The following is a 16,868-nucleotide window of genomic DNA, read 5'->3' as shown; positions in this document are numbered from 1 at the left end:
TCCTTCTTTTTTTGTACTTGACCAAGCCATCCAATAGCCCGACCCCGATTGGTGTGTGTGTGTGTGTGTCATGGCTGTGGAAATAATGCCGACCAAGCGAAGACGGCTTACGCCAAAAAGCTCGTCCAACCTGTCTGCACGTTACCCGCTCTCATTTATGCTCTCGAGTCTTACCTACAGACAACCTGCCGGGTGTCTTGCCACCAGCGTTCAAAGTCTTGTTGTCACTGTTCCACCCAAACCTAACCGTTCAGCCATCAACTGCATTACCGGTGATCTTTATACCTTGGATATTTCCGGACAACCCGTGTTACTTCGCAAATCACCTATCAAACTCGCAGAACAGTACCATCACCAGCATACTATTACTCATGTCAAATGGAATCAGCAAGGAAACTGTCTCGCCACCAGCGACGAAACGGGAAAACTAGGACTTTGGAGTTTACAAGTAAGTCTAACAATTTGCGTTCCTTAAAAGAAAGTCATGGAAACCTCATAGTTACTGACCTGCGATCGATTGACTGGGTTGTTCCGTAGGGGTCGGCAGAGACATGGTCACTAATCTATCAAACCAATGTGCATCAACCACTCGCTTGTTTCCTGTGGCTCAATGCCGAACGACGTGTAAGTTGAATCCTCCTTTTTCTCACTTTTTGATGAAGCGTGCTGTTAAACCGCAAGATGAATCCGACTAGTACGCCACACCAACATCCAGTGATCAGGAACAGTTTGTCCGTAATCCGGTCTTTGGTCCACGCAATCCTTATGGTCATCTTTCATTTGTTACGGTGACTATTCAGGGCGAAGTCCAAGTGCATTATCAACGCAACGGCACCATCTTCTCCAGCTTCTCCACTACCTTACCTAAAATTGGCCGTAAACATCCCATGGCCACCAGTGGTAACTGTTTTGGCGCGACGTTGGTGGGTCAGGACGATTGGCAAAGGATATCACATGCTTCCATCAGCTTTGATAACGGTAATGACACTTATTGCTTGATGGGAATCCTGTGTGTGCACAACTTAGTGATGGGCAGAAGAAGGCATGTGTAAGAGGACGGCGGCCCATGGTTCTCATTTTTTTTTTTTTTTTTTTTGGCATGATTAGATGGGAATATCTATCTTGCAGCGCATTATGCTACATCGCATCTCAAGTCGATTCATCTGTATAAACTCAATGTTCGATTTCCTGGAAAAACAGACAAAGGAGGTATGGTATAATTGTCCTCATAAAGCAATAGTAACGGTTCAATTAACCCAACTACGGTCAACAGCATTGCTCTGTCAACTGATCACCACCTTGCGACTGAATAACACAATGACCGATTCGAATCTTGATTATCTTCATGATCCCTCATGCTCCGTCACACAACTTTTGTTGTTTCCAGGGAAGCAGGGGCTTCAGTTGGCAGCGACCTTTGCGAAAAAGAATGGTAAACATAGGCGAATTGTCTTGGGTGCTATGGGGCGAGGAAAGGAAGAAACAAAACTTATGTCGTTTGTAGTGTCCGATGGTGATCATTCTAGTTTCTTTGGAAAATGGCTTCTGCAAGAAACTTCTTTTCAGATCTCCAGTGCTTTTGATGCTGATAATAGTTACGGCTCCAACGCAACGATGAAAACCACTAGACAGGTAACTATGGATGTGGGAGCCATTTAGCAGAACAATCAAGTATTTTGCTAACCATAGGGATAGATGTTCCAATTTCAATTAGGATTCACGACTTCCAAGTGCTTCTTCACATCAATGGCTGTTACCCATCAAGGTATCTTGGCAGTCGGCTTATCAAATGGCAGTATCCATATGCACTGCAGTGAAGGGTAAGTGATCGTTTTCTACTTGGTGGTTTTAACGAGAAGGATATACCCAGACTTAACATTTATTGCCTATAGTGATGACCTTCGATTGTCTCCTCCTGATGCTCAGCAAGTCGAACAACTGCATTCCAGCTTTTTCCAAGTGATTGCACCTCATACATACAAAGATGGCTATTCAGGTAATGAATAACAGACGATGCATGGTCTTAGAGAGAGTTTTAACATCAATTTTACATGGTAACATAGATGCCATTGCCGGGATCGCCTTCTCCCCAAATGAGACTCATATTGTATACATGTTTTCCTCTGGCAAAGTGGGGTCTTCTCGAATACCGGTTGTTCGAGCGAGTAAGTTGCCATTTTGGCATTGCGGATGGAAGGATATTCGAGCATGAAAGCTCAACTGGGTGTTAGATACGGTGGAAACCATTCAATGCCTAGTGATTGGCAGTTTGTTGAATCACACGGATGATACCGATCTAATTTCTGAGCTTGTACGATTAAGCCAGACCGAAAACGCAGGTAAAAAGCAGAGATCTGAAAGTTTATAACACGGTAATCTTTCAGAAACTGAATACAACAACCTAGATGTACCCGAGAATATCATCAAAAAGGCCCTGGCGGTCTACAATGCACATTGTTCACAACGCTGTATTTCCGTCAATGTATCACAAGACGATAAGCCAAACCAAGAGGTCGGCTTGGAAGATTGGAGTTTAGCACAGCTGGGACGTGCCTATGGATTGGCACTTGGCACCTACAAGTAAGCGAACAAAACCTACCAACATGTCTGGTGGTACACTATATAATTAACAATGATCTTGCTTTCCAGACGACTGTCTAATAAGAATACACAATATATTAATTTCTGCAAAGCGATTCAACTGCCTATCATATTAGAATGTTTCATCGGAAGCTGTACTTCCGACTACGCCGAGATACTCAAAGTACTAGGTACAGTATTCATGTCAAATTTTACGATCGCTGTTTACTTATGCCATCTTGTCAGATTCACGAACAATAGACGATAAATCCGCAGCCCTGGCATTTGATCCAGGTACAAAACCATCACCGACACAATGACAACATCTATTCTTTCCTTTTTACGTTGATGTAACAGCTATTCACATGTTGTATAGATAGTCTGTGGTCTCTGATCTCGTTATCACAATGGGTATTAGACCACGTTCGATGGGGATTACGAGAATGGTATACGCTGTTCAACTGCAAACGACCAAAGGATTCCAGTAAGTCAAAAAGTTTGGAAACCTGCGTTATCATTGTAACCCCACCCAATTGATTGGCTTTGTTCTCAAGAACTATTAGCGATCGACGAACGGCCGGTTCATGCGGTATTATTCATACATAAAGATTCACGTCAAGCGCTCCGAAAAGATCTATTGATGGTTCACCAATTCATTCGATTTGCGACTTCTTCGTCGTACGAGTTTACCCACTTTCCCGAAACCTTGCCAATGTTCAAACGTTACGCTTCCTCACTGCTTCCTTCCGAACCTGTGGCAATCAAAGACGTCTTGGCGTTCTTGGAAGCGTTGGATGCTTCCGATAACGCATCATCACCCTCTACTGAGAGACGTAAGTTGGCTTCTCGTCCTGACTCGTCGGTCTATCGGTGTATATGCTAAACAGGGACACTTTTTAGATGACCGGCTATCGTTACTTTTGTCGTCGAAACTGCCCAAAGACAAAATTGAGGAGTTGCGAGCTGTTACTGCGAAATTTAATGACACATGTGCGCCATCGGCCATTTACTTGTACAAAGAAGATAAACAGCCTTTCGACGTCATACGAAAAATTCGATTTTCGCCTTCGGTGACTTACGTCCAGCGATGCGTCAGGTAACGTGCATGAAACTACGGGAGTTTTACAACGCAGCACTGAAATTAAATCGTTGGGATTGGATTAGGTGTCATCAATCGTCATTACCTGCGTCGTCTGTCAGCAAAGCCCAAGATCCCAGTGCTTGGGCACTGTGGCGACAAAGCCTGAAACGGCGATGCGTCTGTGGGGGCTTATTCACATAAAAAACGATGCTGCAAATCTTTTTTTTTTCTGTACACATATTACATTATTTTTGGTCTTGCTTGCTCTTCATTACATACGGGCTCTTCTTTTTTTTCCATATCAGATATAAAAACACAGAGTACTGATTTGCATCATTTTATACATACCGGTATTTTTTGGCTGAAGTATCAGATCTTTATTATTAACCTTGATTCTTTCAAAGTAAATGGTTTGCCGTGTTATGGAATGGTCAGTAAACGACTGTATCGATTCTATTCGGGATAGACATTTCTTTGCACTCGATCAAAAGCGTGAACTCTTTAATTACGTGATAATGCCCGGGGATCGGATATCAAGCTATGTGCATTGGCGCAGCGGGGATTGCAATTGGTTGTGACTTGTCGGCGGAAGCGGGGTGTTGGGTGAGCAATTCAACGCACTCGAGATGTGCCAAAAAAAATTACGCCAAAGATAAAATAATCGCGCTATACATTTCTTTCACTCGATACCATGTCCGAACGCCGTCATGAGGAACGGCAAACTGTGCTAACTACTGTGAAAGGAAAGCAAGTTCCATACAAAGAAATGCCGTTTTACGGCGATTGTCGCGATGTGGAGGATTTCGAAAAACTGAACCGAGTCGGGGAAGGCACCTACGGTGTTGTCTAGTAACTGTCGTTTCCCGTTGGCCGATCAACAGCCACCAGAATCAATCATGCTCACATTTATTTCCATTCTTCTAGTAGGGTGAAAGACAGTAGATCAGGAAAAGTGGTGGCCTTGAAAAAGATTCGCATGGAACGAGAAACTGATGGGGTGCCTATATCGAGCTTACGAGAGATCAGTATATTAAAACGAATGCGACATCAGAACATCGTCAATGTCACGGACGTCGCTGTTGGCGGTAAACTGGAATCGCTTTTCCTCGTCATGGAGTATTGTGAACAGGTAATGGACAAGACAGACTTGCACCGATGTCAGTGATCCCCGAATGCTGAAACAACGATTGTCGAATGCAGGATCTCGGAACGTTGTTGGATATGGTACCAACACCGTATACCCCTTCAGAAAGTAAGCTGTTTTTCTGTAACGTTATGGAGTTCAAAAATTTTCCCATTGATCTCATTGCATCGGGAACGTCTTAGTCAAGTGCCTTATGCTCCAATTACTGCGAGGGCTGGAATATTGTCACGATCATTCTATAATTCATCGGTAATATTCACAAGTGTGTGCATAATATATGCAGTTGGTATGGCTGCTAACGAGACGTTTTTTTTTTTTTTTTTTTTTTTTTTTTTTTTTTTTTTTTTTGGCAGAGACCTGAAAATGTCGAATCTATTATTAACATCTACTGGCTTACTGAAAATCGGTATGACAAATCAAGTTTGCAGCGAGAATGAAGAAGCTTTTTTTATTTCAGAAACTGATGTGCAAAGTGATTAGCTGATTTTGGGTTAGCACGAACAGTAAGTTTACCGGGCAAGCCAATGACGCCGAACGTGGTAACTTTATGGTATCGGTCACCGGAGCTCCTGTTTGGTGAATCCAATTACACAACAGCAGTGGATCTCTGGTAAGATCATCGGGAAAGTATGAATCATTTCGAGTCGGCCAAGAAAACAGTTAAAAGGGTTGATGTCACATCTAGGTCAGCGGGATGTATTATGGGAGAGTTGATGCAACACCGCCCACTGTTGCCCGGGAACAACGAACAAGCGCAACTAGATTTGATTGTCAAGTTACTGGGCACGCCGAAAGAAACGATATGGCAGGGTTTCATGAAACTGCCCCTGGCCAAATCACTCATATTACCAAAACAAGAGTAAGTGGATGCGCATGAATGATACAAATGATGTAACATATTCAAAGGAATCTCCATAATCAAACCTTAATCTTTTCTTTGTTTTCTTCGCAGTTACAATAACATTAAGATTGTCTTTCCACGTTACAGCGAAAATACCATCAAGATGCTAGCTGGATTTCTCACCTACAGTCCTCGATCACGACTGACCGTCCGCCAAGCCCTTCTCCATCCTTATTTCTCCGAATCCCCACGAGGTACTTTCTTTTGCAATCACCATGCATCCATCTGTGACTCAACACTTTTTCTCATTTTCTGCATAGCGGCCGATCCATCCCTTTTGCCCACATATCCCGAAATTCGCAACCATTTATCCGAAAAGGAAAAGTATGTTTTGCATCCGATTAGAAAAAGCCAGAGTGATGCCTTTTTTTCTCTTCTTACCGACGTTTTTGTTTAGGGGACGACGGATACAGGAAGATGAGCGGAAAAAACGATTGGCGCATGCTGAGGATATTGGAGCGGACAGCAGTCTCTTGGCATTGCAGAGCAAAAAGAAAAAGGTCAAACTATCAGGCAAAGAGTAATTTTAATCAGCAAAAAAAAAAAAAAAAGAAAAAAAAGAAAAAGATAACCATCACGCAAACTTATTTTCATATGCACACATCCATCTACACGTTTTCAAAACTTTTCTACACACCCAACAAATCAAGACAAAATTTACACAATTTACATGAAAAAATACACGGATACATCATCATCTTTGGTCCTTTGGAATGGATATCGTTGTATGTACATAACGTTTTCTTTTTTGGTGATAGACTAGAGGTAAGCTAGCCGCGAGGAAAGGTGTCTGTCGAATGGCAAGAGCGTTGGCGAAAGTGAATCATTCCATCTTTGAACCGAATAAGGAATTCAATGAATGTCGAGTCGATACAGACTCATCACAAAGCGCTTGCTTGTCCTGTGCAATCGTTGAAATTTTTCCTGTGGCTGGATCGATACGTGACATTTGACAGACATGGACTGAATGCATATATGGTAAAAGCGGGAATAAGCGATATTTGAGAATGCCTCGAACCGTGAGCTCATACGGATATCTAATCAGCAGTGACCTAATGACGCATACATCCGGCAGTATGTGAGCAGGAAGTCACGGAAATTCGAGAATATCCACGACTTACCAGCGTTCATTCCCACTGTAATCGTTGTGAATGGCACCTGGATTTTTTATTTGAATTTGACTGGTGGCATAACTCAAAGGGCCTCTTTCCAACCATCGTGCGGCCTGAAAAATAAGTGGCTCTTCAAGGCGATAAATGGTCCCCAGAAACTCGATGGGATTCGATTGAGGATTGGTATCTGTCATGGTTACTGTCCATGTCAACAAATTGCGTCGTGTTTCATCTGAAATCTGAAACTCACCCTGCATAACTGGCAATGGCAATTCATTGTTGGACGTTAATAGGGGCACATATTGACTCGAAGCGAAAACGCTAAAGGCAGTCTCGGATGCATGAATAGCCCACCAGTTGTTGTTCCTGAGAGCAAGAGATAGCCATGGGTCCTTGTTACGTATAAGAAAGAAAGAGGATGATGCCGCCGCTCTTACCTTGCTTTGACTTGGAGATCGAATATTAATTGTTTTTGGGTTCCCAATACATTATTGATATTTGCCACTTCCACCGCCACCAAGGGCGTCGCCAGAAAGATGAAAATGGCTGAAATGACGCCCAATAAAACGCAGCCGCTTAATGCAATCCATACATATATTTTTGTGTTGCGTTTTGACTTTTTGGAACGTCGGGTGCGTTTTCGACGCATCAGTGGTGTACTTTCTTCGTCAGCGTCGCTTGGATACCAATCGTGGCTGTGAGAATGACATCGTGATTTTGTAGACAAATAAAACGGATTTCCACCTGAAGGCGGCAATTCGGATATTGCTGACCGGAGTACCGGCCGACGTCGTGAGGCCATCGGTGTGCGAGCGATATTCCATTTATTGATTGTCTTTCTACAGGCAGATTCATCGCCTGTCTCTTTGAGTGTGGAGTCTGAAACCCAGTGGTAAGAAGGGGTATACAGCGTTGATTGGTTATCGCGATAAACAAACACTTCGTCATCTGAATCTAGTCAAAGCGAAAAAAGCGTTGGAAATAGGAACTGGAATGAGTCTTCCGTGGCACTTGATTCTTCTTTGTCCAACCTACCATCGGCCTCCATGACTGCCTCGCTCAGATTTTGCGCGAAAATATCAGTGGGTGAAATAAAAGTGGAACCTGCATGAACGCGGGATTTGGTGCGCTTTTTACGCGACTGTGTGGATTCACTCCCCGAGCGCACACTTCGAATACTCTTCACATCGCTCTATTCAATGCAATGAGCCTACCATGCTTCCCACCAGAAAACAACGCGCTTTTTGCAGATTGGCCTTACTTGATGTCCGCTGTTATAATTGTTATTGCTGCTGCTGCCTCCTCCTCCTCGTTCGCCATTGAACATGCAAGGCTCTGGAAAGACGGCTGGTTCCACTGTGAGCTGACGCTGGGTTGAATTAGTTGGGCTGTCGTCTGCCTTTGTGGGAGAAACTGCAGGCTTTTTGAACATGCGCATGGTATTATGATATGTTTGGAATCGTTCCATTGTCATGAATCGTGAGGCATCCGAACTTTGGACAGTTTGCAGTTTCGGACGTGTTGAACCGGTCGTGCCCATACTTGAGCGAGTTTTACTGAGAGGCGGTCGAATCTTTGGTAGAGTATGTCGGGATCTCTTTAGCGAAGCCAGAGATGAAGACGAGTGTTCATCTTCGGTGGTGGTGGTGGTGGTGGTGGTAGCACCTGTGACAAAAGGGGTATCGGTAGACACTGTCAATGTGGGTATAGGGGACATGGAAATAAAAACAGATATAGAGATAGAGAAAAAAGGGAAAAAGAATGAAAGTAAATATCCCAACTGGTAATGACAAATAAAATAAAAAAAGAAATGAATACAATTTGATTCTAAATTGTAAAAAGCATCGCTCGAGTTTAATTAATGGGATGTCCACGTGTTTGTATGATGCTATGTTTATTTCTATCCCGTCAATGGCACGGTTCTCCAACCATCTTGCTGTTGCTCGTACAGTGTACGTTCACCTGTCGGTAGCAAAAGATGATCAACCCGTGAGACAGTCAAGAACAGCAAGACAAAGTTCTTGTAACCTTTATCCAGTAACGCTTGTTTGGCAGCATCTTTATTGCAGAAGCGGCCTTGTTCGTCCACATTATCAATTTCCAATCGTCGTACTTGATTGTCGGGCTCTTGAATCTTTGGCTCGCCAGGCGCTTCTTGAGCAAAGGTCGCCCTTAACCCATCTCCCAGAGCAAGCCATTGTCGACGTCGTTCGCCTTCCCACCAGTCAGCTTGCACCGGTGTTTTAGTAGCATCCTTTGTATTCCTCACGTGGCTGGACAAGCTTCTATCGATCTGGTGTTGATCACCATATACATGAATATGGCCATGGAGACGAAACTGTTCCTGAGTTCCACTCATCCACCTGACCCCACCCGTAGAAAAAAGTTAAGTAAAATTCTTTCATCCTAACCAAAAACCGCCTAATCCCTGATGATATTTTCCCGCCACGGCTCTCCCTTTCGATGGTTCTTTAAAAGGTAGGCTTTCCTATCACACGGAACAAAAAGAGGAATAAACCTACCAGTTTACCTCGTAGCTGGGGTTTTTCTTTATTTCTTTCACTTTGGCAGAGCGCTGATCGCATGTAATGGTCAACAGGTCACTTTCCCATCCCAAATCGTGTTCATGATGTTCACCGGCGAAGCCTCGAAACACCACAGTTCGATTCGCAGGCGTACCGTCCAAGCGTACTGTGGCTAACGATACATAAGACTCCGAAGGACCCAGCTTTTCAATGTTTGCTTGCAACTGTCGAGCAAGAAGCTTCTTCCAAACAGGAGATAACGTCATTGTATCCATATCCCCTTTTTTAACCAAAGGTGTCACAAAGACGAATTTGAATAAGAAAATTGCCAGCCGAAGAGAACGTCACTTCGCGCATGCATTTTTTGGCGGTCGGTCACAATTGCCTAATTTAGAAATGCCTTTTTTTTTTTGCATTGCATGAAAAAAGCGTCGTGTTTTTAGGGGTTTTATTGTATAGAAATATGCAAGAAAAAATGAACTCTACATTTAGTCGGTCTCCTCTATTGAGTATAAGGTTAGCATTGGTTCCTTTTTCGACAGCGGACATGATGCAATGTTTACCTGTATGATAACCACTTCGCCTCATTTCAGCCAAAATACGACGAGCATTGGTCAACTCGGCATCCAATTTGAGAATCTTGACTTGCTGTTCCATTTCACGTCGTTTGAACTCGTGGACCGATAATTTGTTGAAATCGATGTGGAGGTCATCATTGTCTGCCTTTTGAGAAACCAAGTTCTTCACTTGCTTGACCAGCTCATTGGCGGCATCCTTGACTGCCTTGGCGGCTATTTCCAGACGTTCCTGTGTGCGGGACATGAACGTCGATTTCACACGAGAAGCCGCCACCAATTGGGCCGTAGCTGCCGAAACTTCGTTGGAAGCCACAATCAATTGTTCCAGAGAGTGAGTCTTTGTAATGACGCCGTCCGCTGCTTCCACCAATAGATTGGTGGCTACCGCCACAGCTTTAGCTGCGGAAATGAGACCTTCGGTCCATCGGTTGTGTTTTTTGTAAAAGGCAGCTTTGGACGATGTGCCACGTCCTTGCGCGACAATCTCCTGCTGCGAAGCAGTAGCACATTTAATCAAATTCGCAATGGCGTTGGTCAATGCCAGGACAGAGTTCAGGATGAGCTGATGCACTTGAAGGTCGGTGGCGGAAAATTCAGGGTTGGCGGGTTTACGCATCAATTCTTGAATCTTGGCGGTCGCTTCCTCGATGGCACGAGCGGCATTGGACATTTCTTGTTCAACGAGATCACCCACTTCACCTTCGGCCAATTTGTTGATGTCCGTTGCAGCAGACACGATGAGATCTTCGGTTTTCTGCGATAATTTGGTCAATGCGTCCTGGACACGCATATCGCCCTGGATAATAACTTCCGGTCTCTGAGCACGTGGCAGCATTTGAAGGTAAGTGGACATGACGCTGCTAAAGTATTGAATGGTCGATTCAGCCGATTGTCTGGCCAGTTTGATCATTTCATCGATATCTTCATCTTCAATAATCAAGCGTGTGATACCCTTGGCATGCAGTAATACGTCAATCATGGTATCCGCCAGACCGAGCGCACATGCAATGGTACTGGCATGGTCACCGGTATTGCTGCCATCCATGAATTTGCTAAAAGCAGACAGGAATTCAACCGATGAAATACTTGCTCTTTCGATCATGGACAAGGTCAATTCGGGCGTAGCATTTTCGTTACCATGCTGTCCAGGCGTTTCCAGTTCGTACATGCCGTCGTTGATCTTTTGGATACATGTGGTCAAAATGCTGTCTACAAAAATGGACATCATTGTCAGATCTTTTTTTGCCCCATTCAGTTCCGAATACTTTCATACACTACCTAAAATCTGGCTCAGCTTGGCGGTATGTTCAGTTTCCAAATGCTCCAACTGATCTTGAAGATCACGTTGCTTGTCATTCTGTGATGACAACCCAGTTAACAATACGATTACGATGAAACATTAATACAAAGGGTTCATCCAGTTTACCTGCTGCAAATCCGCTAATTGTTGAAGACATTCGTCCATGCCGGCCTGCAAAACGGCGATTTCCTCGTCTTTTTCCTAGCGTGAGGAACGCGCAATCATTAGCATTGGCCACACCATATCATTTTAACATGAATGTTAACTTACTGCTCGCACTTTATCGGCGTTGCCTTCCATATCTTCCAGCTGTCGAATGAACTCATCAATAAGTGCTTGCTTTTCCAAAAGCGTGGATTCCAGATCCTCCTTTTGTTGTCTCAATCTTGTAACAAGCGCACCAAATTCGTCGCGTTTGCCCTTTTCTGAATCCGCCATTTGTTGCTGAGCTTGGGATAATTCCCTTCGTAAACGATCCATTTCATCGCGCTGATTCTGTATTAGCAACAATACGGATCAGTTTCCTTTCCCAACAGTCGGCACATTAGATGTGTTTACCTCGTGCACTCTTGCAAGTTCATTCCGAGCTCGATCACGTTCACGGATGAGATCCGCCAGTTCAATATTCTTGGCACGCATATCCGCTTGCATACGTTCGACTTTATCCAAAGCTTCCTGAGCCGAGTTGGCCTTTACTTGCAACTGCTTGTATTTGTTCAGCAGATCAATGTGTTCTTTACGAAGTTGACTGTACAGTTTGGCCAAGGCTTCATACTTGTTCTTCCACATTTGGATTTCATCTATTGCAACAAACGATTTAATTTTTTCAACTTTCCGCAGCCAAATCTCATAATGTGTCTATGCTTACTTTGTAAGGATCGGATCAATTCGTCTTTTGATTGGTCACGTAGCTGTGCATTGGAGTTCACCATGCTCAATTCCTGTTCAAGTGCTTTGACACGCTGTTGCATTAAAAAACCCGTAAGTCAGTATAGTCTCTCCCCATTGATCCTTGTAGTATCTTACTCGATCATATTGCTCCAACATCATTTGATCGCGCTCGAGTTGATTTCGATAATTCAACAGTTGCATTTCGAGTTCGTTGATACGACCTGCTTGATGGTTCTGCATTTGCTGTCGCATGAGCTCTTCTTGTTGTTGGCGTGCACGTTCGGCCATCAGTCGCTGCTGTTCTTCAAATTCGCGTTGTTGCTGCATCTGTTGCTGACGCATTCTTTCCTCTTCATCTGCTCTTTGTTGGGCCAACCGTTTCTGTTCGTCTTCGTACTCACGTTGTTGCTGAGCCTGCTGCTGAGACCAGTAATCGATGACAGGTTCAGGCGAAGGTTGAGCGGGAGGGGGTGTAGGTTCGTCTTGAGCTGTGGAAGGCCGTTTAGGGAGTTTAGGAGTGTCGACATCAAACAAAGATGGTGGATCAGCAGGAAGTTTAGGCACGTCTTTGAGATTGGTGAGGTATTTCAAGCTGGAGCATTCATAATAGAATTTCAATAGATTGTAGTGTTGTACATTGAATTTTTGACGTAAAGGAGCCAGGGCATCCATGGCATCCAAGCCTAAATCATCATTTTTGGTGTTTGTAAACTTTGTCTTGGTCCCCACCAAATTTCGTCGTCCCACCCTAGGTATCACTTACGTCGATGCATGGCTCGAAGCATACTGGTGATAAACTTGTAAATACCATGACTTTCTTCCACCAGAGGCACAAGCGAAGCGATACGACACTCATTGTTGGTATAGTGACGGAAGCTGGCGAATACCACTTTCTGGAAGCGATCAATACGGTCCTGAAGCGTCATAAGATCGTTGATTGTTTCAAAACTAGCCATCCGACAAAAGAAATATTAATCCCAAGAGATGTACCAAGATCAGATCATCCTTTTTTCCCGGAGAGTGTAAAACTTACCCTTCGTTGGGATCGTCGACATTTTTCAAACTGATGTATTCCTCGTAATCAAATTCACCGTTGAACTCTGGGTGATCACGATGGTACTGCAGTTTATGTAACAATAGATCGACATAATTACGGATCAAGGTACCATAGCCACGGACACCATCGCCATTCACCGAACGTCCGCAGGCTTCCAACCATCCCGTTTCTCGAAGTGCATCTTTGATTACCTATAAGCTCAAGTGTCAATATCACATCTGGACTCGATTATTACCGAATACTCGAAAGGTAAAAAGAAATAACAGGTTCTTACATTTGGGTGGCCGTTCTTGATAATATTGTGAACTGTAATAAGGGCCTTGAAAGTCTGCACTTCATCCGATAAGATAGGTTGTACTTTCAAGATATTCCAGATAATGGCGGATGTACGATGGTCCCAAGTGTATACAATACAATCTGAGGAAAACAGCAAAACATGTGTGAGTGGTCCTCAAAACGAGGCAGGCCAAAAACGAGAAAGAGCAGTAAAGAGTAGGTGGAGTCAGGGAAAAAGAGCTTACTTCGGACATGCTTTTGCTTGGGCGCGGTTTCTTCGGGACTGGTAGCCTTTTTAATGCTTTGAGCCAATTCTGACTCTGCTTTGTCAGAGGAAAGATAGGACATGGGAAAAAAAGAAGGGAAATGATGATGATGACCCCAACAAAGCTCTCAGGTTTTCTCGGTCTAAAATCCTCACAACGGGGAAGCGTGCAAGATTTCCAAAATTAAGCATGCCAACCTGACGTCAGTCAATCCTGAGTTTGTGAGCTCAATTCAGACACAGCTCAGAAAAGTTGGAAAACGGGGGAAAAAAAATAACGCGCGCGTAAGAAAAGTTGACGCGACTCGTTTTTGTCTCTCCATCAGTGCATTCTCGCCTTGTCTTATAATGAACTTTTTCCAACCACGCAGCGCTGGAGCAACACATACAAAGGCCAACGTGCCTAAAAAGACCAACAAACCATGGGTCGAAAAATAGTAAGCCCCATATTCACCAATCAATACACACTACACACACTGACTCTTGAATGTCTTGTTTCTTGAAAGTCGACCCAAAACTATGGACGACATTGCGTCGCAAGAGCAAGCCGTTCTTGTCCTAAAGAAAGCGTTGCAATCAGATAATGTAAGGCATTCTTCGGCGATCAACAAGTCTGAAATGCTTCTTGTACTGATGATCATCTTGTTTTTAGCTTCCTCACTTGTTGTTCTACGGGCCTCCAGGTACCGGTAAAACATCGACTATTCTCGCATTGGCTCATGAGCTTTACGGGTACTTATACTATACAATCTTTGCCGATTCAAAGACTTTGTTTCCTTACAATTTCGTCCGTAGACCGATCATGCGATCACGTATTCTTGAATTGAATGCTTCAGACGAACGCGGTATCCAGATTATCCGAGAAAAAGTAAAAGACTTTTCGCGATCCACAGTGACCCAAACAGTCAGGTAAAACCTTTGGAGCATGAAAGGTCAAGCAATCACTGTGAGCTGATCAGATCTCTTTTTTCTTTTTTTTTTGCCGCAGCGGCTATCCTTGCCCACGATTCAAGATCGTCATTCTTGACGAAGCCGATTCCATGACCAACGATGCGCAATCGGCCTTGCGACGAACAATGGAAACTTACTCTGCCACCACTCGATTTTGCCTTATCTGTAATTACGTTAGTCGGTAAGTACACTTGTTCAAAAATTGAATTTTTCTTGTTATGCTTAGGTTTTCATTATCTCTTGCAGCATCATTGAACCTATTACATCCCGTTGTGCCAAATTCCGCTTCAAACCATTACCGATGGACGACTTGACTTTACGAATTAATATGATTTGTGACAGCGAAAAGGTCAAATTAGCTCCTGGTGTACGTATTGTGTGAAGAGCGGGGAGTGATACGGTTACAAAAATAACTAACAACTTGGGACTGTCACAGGCGATGGATGCATTGATTCGGGCATCCAATGGTGATTTGCGAAAAGCGATTACTTTCTTGCAGAGCGGTTCCAATTTACACAAGGACGAAGACCTCACTTCCAAAACCATCAATGAAATGGCTGGTGTAAGCAAACAAATCATGCATGGCCTTTTTTTCTTTCTCCTGTGAAGTTAAACGCTGTCTGTAGATTATCCCACCTGAAACCTTGAACATACTTATCAGCACATGGGAGACCAATGATTATAAACAAATCCAACAAGCGATTCAGACAATGATGAATGCAGGCTACTCTGCCGAAAATATCCTGACTCAGGTACGCAATTTATCTGTATCATCGTCCTATGGAATGAGTGTGCTGATGATACCATACAAAAGCTTCACGAAGAAATTGTACGGAACGAAAATCTAACAACCCTGCAAAAATCCAAGATATCCCAAGTTCTTGCCAACGCCGACATTGATTTGATCCATGGCGCAGACGAACATTTACAAATTCTGAATCTCATGCTTTCTATTAGCTCCATCATCGCCGAATAAATTCTCCACATCACTTTCATGCACACTCCGTCTTGCCACTTGTCTTTTTCTTTTTCTTTCCTTGGGAACCGATTCCCATATTGCCAAACGATCAAACGACAATAGTCATCATGCTACAACACTTGGACAATCAGTGATAATGGAATACCAAGATCGATAATTGAGGGTAAAAATACAATATTGGCGCAGCCATGATGCATAAATTAACAGGTTGATGGTTGATGAGAACAGATGAACTTTCTATAAACTGCGATGATGCAAAGCTTCATCAATTACTCATAATCAGGCTCGCTGGCGGGTTTAACAGCAGGATCAATACCGATCGATTTCATCTTGACTGCGATTTCGAACAGATAATCGTAACATTCGCTCATTGTCTTTGCCTTTTCCCAATTTTCTACATTGGATGAAATATGTATAAGTCACAGAATCATTTGCAAAAGCTCCTTATCAGCAGATCGTACCTCCCCAAACATAGACACCATGACGGCGCACAAGAACTGCATTGGTTTCGGGGTATTCTTCGATGGCTTTGGCCATGCGGTCTGTCAAATCCTCTTCTTCGGGTGTATTTTCGACAATTGGGACGACGAGCTTGTCAAAATATCTCAGATTCGTTTTTGAAGAGCCGCGACGGATGCCCTTGATCATTTCCTGATGCGAAATCTCAAAGGTAGCTCCAGGATATAAGAGGGTCGCCATGACAGCGTTTTGCGAGTGCGTATGAATGCAAGCGCCAGCGTTACGCATGGTGTAGGCATTGTAGAAAAGCGGAGTGCAGGCAGAAGGCTTCAACACGGGAGGGCGTCGCAAGACAGTGCGGTTGGCGAGTGCGAGCACGAACATATGGTGAGGTTCCATACGTTCCTTTTGCACACCGGAAGGTGCGATATACACGAGGTCACTGCACGCCTAAGCGTTAGCCAAGTCTCCTTAAGGCCTGCTGGGGAATATAGTTATACATACTCTTTGCGGATACTGATACCACCTCCCGTACCAGTGACCCAACCATGCTGATAGAACAATCGGCACAGTTCGGGAATCAAGTTGGCAGGATGAAGTGGATCGTCCGATCGACAAAGTTCGTCGGCATTAGGAGCAACAATAGCTTCCGGGTGCATAGGCTCGGTGGCCGTCAATTCCGATGAATTAGCTGACATGACGTTTTTCGGTTTTTTTGGAGGATACCTAATTAAAAAAAAAAAAATGAAGGCAAATCTGCTCGAGCGCT

General features: G+C 43.8%; 7 protein-coding genes across 7 annotated transcripts; 3 read left to right on the top strand and 4 right to left on the bottom strand.

Moving 5' to 3' along the window:
- Nucleotides 1–85: 85 nt before the first annotated feature.
- Nucleotides 86–3,827, top strand: BYT42DRAFT_547273 (uncharacterized protein; the record flags this gene model as incomplete). The annotated part of the gene is made up of 15 exons (XM_051565936.1): nucleotides 86–448; nucleotides 538–624; nucleotides 696–978; nucleotides 1,108–1,209; nucleotides 1,388–1,432; nucleotides 1,505–1,632; nucleotides 1,696–1,820; nucleotides 1,893–1,996; nucleotides 2,064–2,165; nucleotides 2,259–2,339; nucleotides 2,406–2,580; nucleotides 2,650–2,771; nucleotides 2,957–3,064; nucleotides 3,189–3,413; nucleotides 3,745–3,827. The coding sequence occupies 15 exons, from the start codon at nucleotides 86–88 to the stop codon at nucleotides 3,825–3,827; spliced, it is 2,133 nt and encodes a 710-aa protein (XP_051421455.1).
- A 400-nt stretch (nucleotides 3,828–4,227) lies between these two features.
- BYT42DRAFT_575394 (kinase-like domain-containing protein) lies at nucleotides 4,228–6,242 on the top strand. The gene is made up of 10 exons (XM_051568965.1): nucleotides 4,228–4,510; nucleotides 4,586–4,790; nucleotides 4,862–4,913; nucleotides 4,988–5,054; nucleotides 5,159–5,211; nucleotides 5,286–5,415; nucleotides 5,491–5,664; nucleotides 5,758–5,900; nucleotides 5,967–6,030; nucleotides 6,104–6,242. Exons 1-10 carry the CDS (start codon nucleotides 4,353–4,355, stop codon nucleotides 6,228–6,230), a joined length of 1,173 nt encoding a protein of 390 aa, XP_051421454.1. The 5' UTR covers nucleotides 4,228–4,352; the 3' UTR covers nucleotides 6,231–6,242.
- BYT42DRAFT_575388 (uncharacterized protein) lies at nucleotides 6,196–8,646 on the bottom strand. The gene is made up of 6 exons (XM_051568964.1): nucleotides 8,080–8,646; nucleotides 7,854–8,010; nucleotides 7,256–7,772; nucleotides 7,069–7,184; nucleotides 6,828–7,005; nucleotides 6,196–6,758 (listed from the first exon to the last, which is right to left on the bottom strand). Exons 1-6 carry the CDS (start codon nucleotides 8,533–8,535, stop codon nucleotides 6,530–6,532), a joined length of 1,653 nt encoding a protein of 550 aa, XP_051421453.1. The 5' UTR covers nucleotides 8,536–8,646; the 3' UTR covers nucleotides 6,196–6,529.
- On the bottom strand, nucleotides 8,647–9,754 carry BYT42DRAFT_575383 (pyridoxamine 5'-phosphate oxidase-domain-containing protein). Its single transcript, XM_051568963.1, has 2 exons — nucleotides 9,341–9,754; nucleotides 8,647–9,181 (listed from the first exon to the last, which is right to left on the bottom strand). Exons 1-2 carry the CDS (start codon nucleotides 9,616–9,618, stop codon nucleotides 8,719–8,721), a joined length of 741 nt encoding a protein of 246 aa, XP_051421452.1. The 5' UTR covers nucleotides 9,619–9,754; the 3' UTR covers nucleotides 8,647–8,718.
- Nucleotides 9,717–14,008, bottom strand: BYT42DRAFT_575379 (ANTH domain-containing protein). The gene is made up of 12 exons (XM_051568962.1): nucleotides 13,691–14,008; nucleotides 13,444–13,586; nucleotides 13,146–13,360; nucleotides 12,876–13,060; nucleotides 12,248–12,795; nucleotides 12,090–12,183; nucleotides 11,780–12,021; nucleotides 11,492–11,716; nucleotides 11,348–11,422; nucleotides 11,200–11,278; nucleotides 9,907–11,130; nucleotides 9,717–9,845 (listed from the first exon to the last, which is right to left on the bottom strand). The coding sequence occupies exons 1-12, from the start codon at nucleotides 13,791–13,793 to the stop codon at nucleotides 9,832–9,834; spliced, it is 3,147 nt and encodes a 1,048-aa protein (XP_051421451.1). The 5' UTR covers nucleotides 13,794–14,008; the 3' UTR covers nucleotides 9,717–9,831.
- A 50-nt stretch (nucleotides 14,009–14,058) lies between these two features.
- Nucleotides 14,059–15,637, top strand: BYT42DRAFT_594419 (replication factor C subunit 2; the record flags this gene model as incomplete). The annotated part of the gene is made up of 9 exons (XM_051570765.1): nucleotides 14,059–14,147; nucleotides 14,217–14,295; nucleotides 14,363–14,442; nucleotides 14,506–14,619; nucleotides 14,699–14,842; nucleotides 14,908–15,028; nucleotides 15,098–15,223; nucleotides 15,288–15,413; nucleotides 15,476–15,637. 9 exons carry the CDS (start codon nucleotides 14,059–14,061, stop codon nucleotides 15,635–15,637), a joined length of 1,041 nt encoding a protein of 346 aa, XP_051421450.1.
- A 272-nt stretch (nucleotides 15,638–15,909) lies between these two features.
- On the bottom strand, nucleotides 15,910–16,758 carry BYT42DRAFT_500090 (methylthioribulose-1-phosphate dehydratase; the record flags this gene model as incomplete). The annotated part of the gene is made up of 3 exons (XM_051564683.1): nucleotides 15,910–16,034; nucleotides 16,102–16,541; nucleotides 16,604–16,758. The coding sequence occupies 3 exons, from the start codon at nucleotides 16,756–16,758 to the stop codon at nucleotides 15,910–15,912; spliced, it is 720 nt and encodes a 239-aa protein (XP_051421449.1).
- Nucleotides 16,759–16,868: the final 110 nt, after the last annotated feature.

The sequence above is a fragment of the Radiomyces spectabilis genome (genome assembly GCF_025331425.1).
Source record: "Radiomyces spectabilis strain NRRL 2753 chromosome Unknown BYT42scaffold_9, whole genome shotgun sequence".
In the NCBI taxonomy this organism is placed as follows: domain Eukaryota; kingdom Fungi; phylum Mucoromycota; class Mucoromycetes; order Mucorales; family Radiomycetaceae; genus Radiomyces; species Radiomyces spectabilis.
This window is presented reverse-complemented; position numbering and strand designations above follow the sequence as displayed.

Coding starts and splice junctions, on each gene's coding strand:
- BYT42DRAFT_575394 (XM_051568965.1), top strand. CDS start 4,353: ATGTCCGAACGCCGTCATGAGGAACGGCAAACTGTGCTAACTACTGTG. Junction 5,212..5,285: donor TACTGGCTTACTGAAAATCG/GTATGACAAATC, acceptor CAAAGTGATTAG/CTGATTTTGGGTTAGCACGA. Junction 5,901..5,966: donor TTTCTCCGAATCCCCACGAG/GTACTTTCTTTT, acceptor TTTTCTGCATAG/CGGCCGATCCATCCCTTTTG.
- BYT42DRAFT_575388 (XM_051568964.1), bottom strand. CDS start 8,535: ATGTCCCCTATACCCACATTGACAGTGTCTACCGATACCCCTTTTGTC. Junction 8,011..8,079: donor ATTATAACAGCGGACATCAA/GTAAGGCCAATC, acceptor TGCATTGAATAG/AGCGATGTGAAGAGTATTCG. Junction 7,773..7,853: donor GGCAGTCATGGAGGCCGATG/GTAGGTTGGACA, acceptor CGCTTTGACTAG/ATTCAGATGACGAAGTGTTT.
- BYT42DRAFT_575383 (XM_051568963.1), bottom strand. CDS start 9,618: ATGGATACAATGACGTTATCTCCTGTTTGGAAGAAGCTTCTTGCTCGA. Junction 9,182..9,340: donor CCCAGCTACGAGGTAAACTG/GTAGGTTTATTC, acceptor GGGTGGGGTCAG/GTGGATGAGTGGAACTCAGG.
- BYT42DRAFT_575379 (XM_051568962.1), bottom strand. CDS start 13,793: ATGTCCTATCTTTCCTCTGACAAAGCAGAGTCAGAATTGGCTCAAAGC. Junction 13,361..13,443: donor TCAAGAACGGCCACCCAAAT/GTAAGAACCTGT, acceptor TTGAGCTTATAG/GTAATCAAAGATGCACTTCG. Junction 11,423..11,491: donor ACGCCGATAAAGTGCGAGCA/GTAAGTTAACAT, acceptor TCCTCACGCTAG/GAAAAAGACGAGGAAATCGC.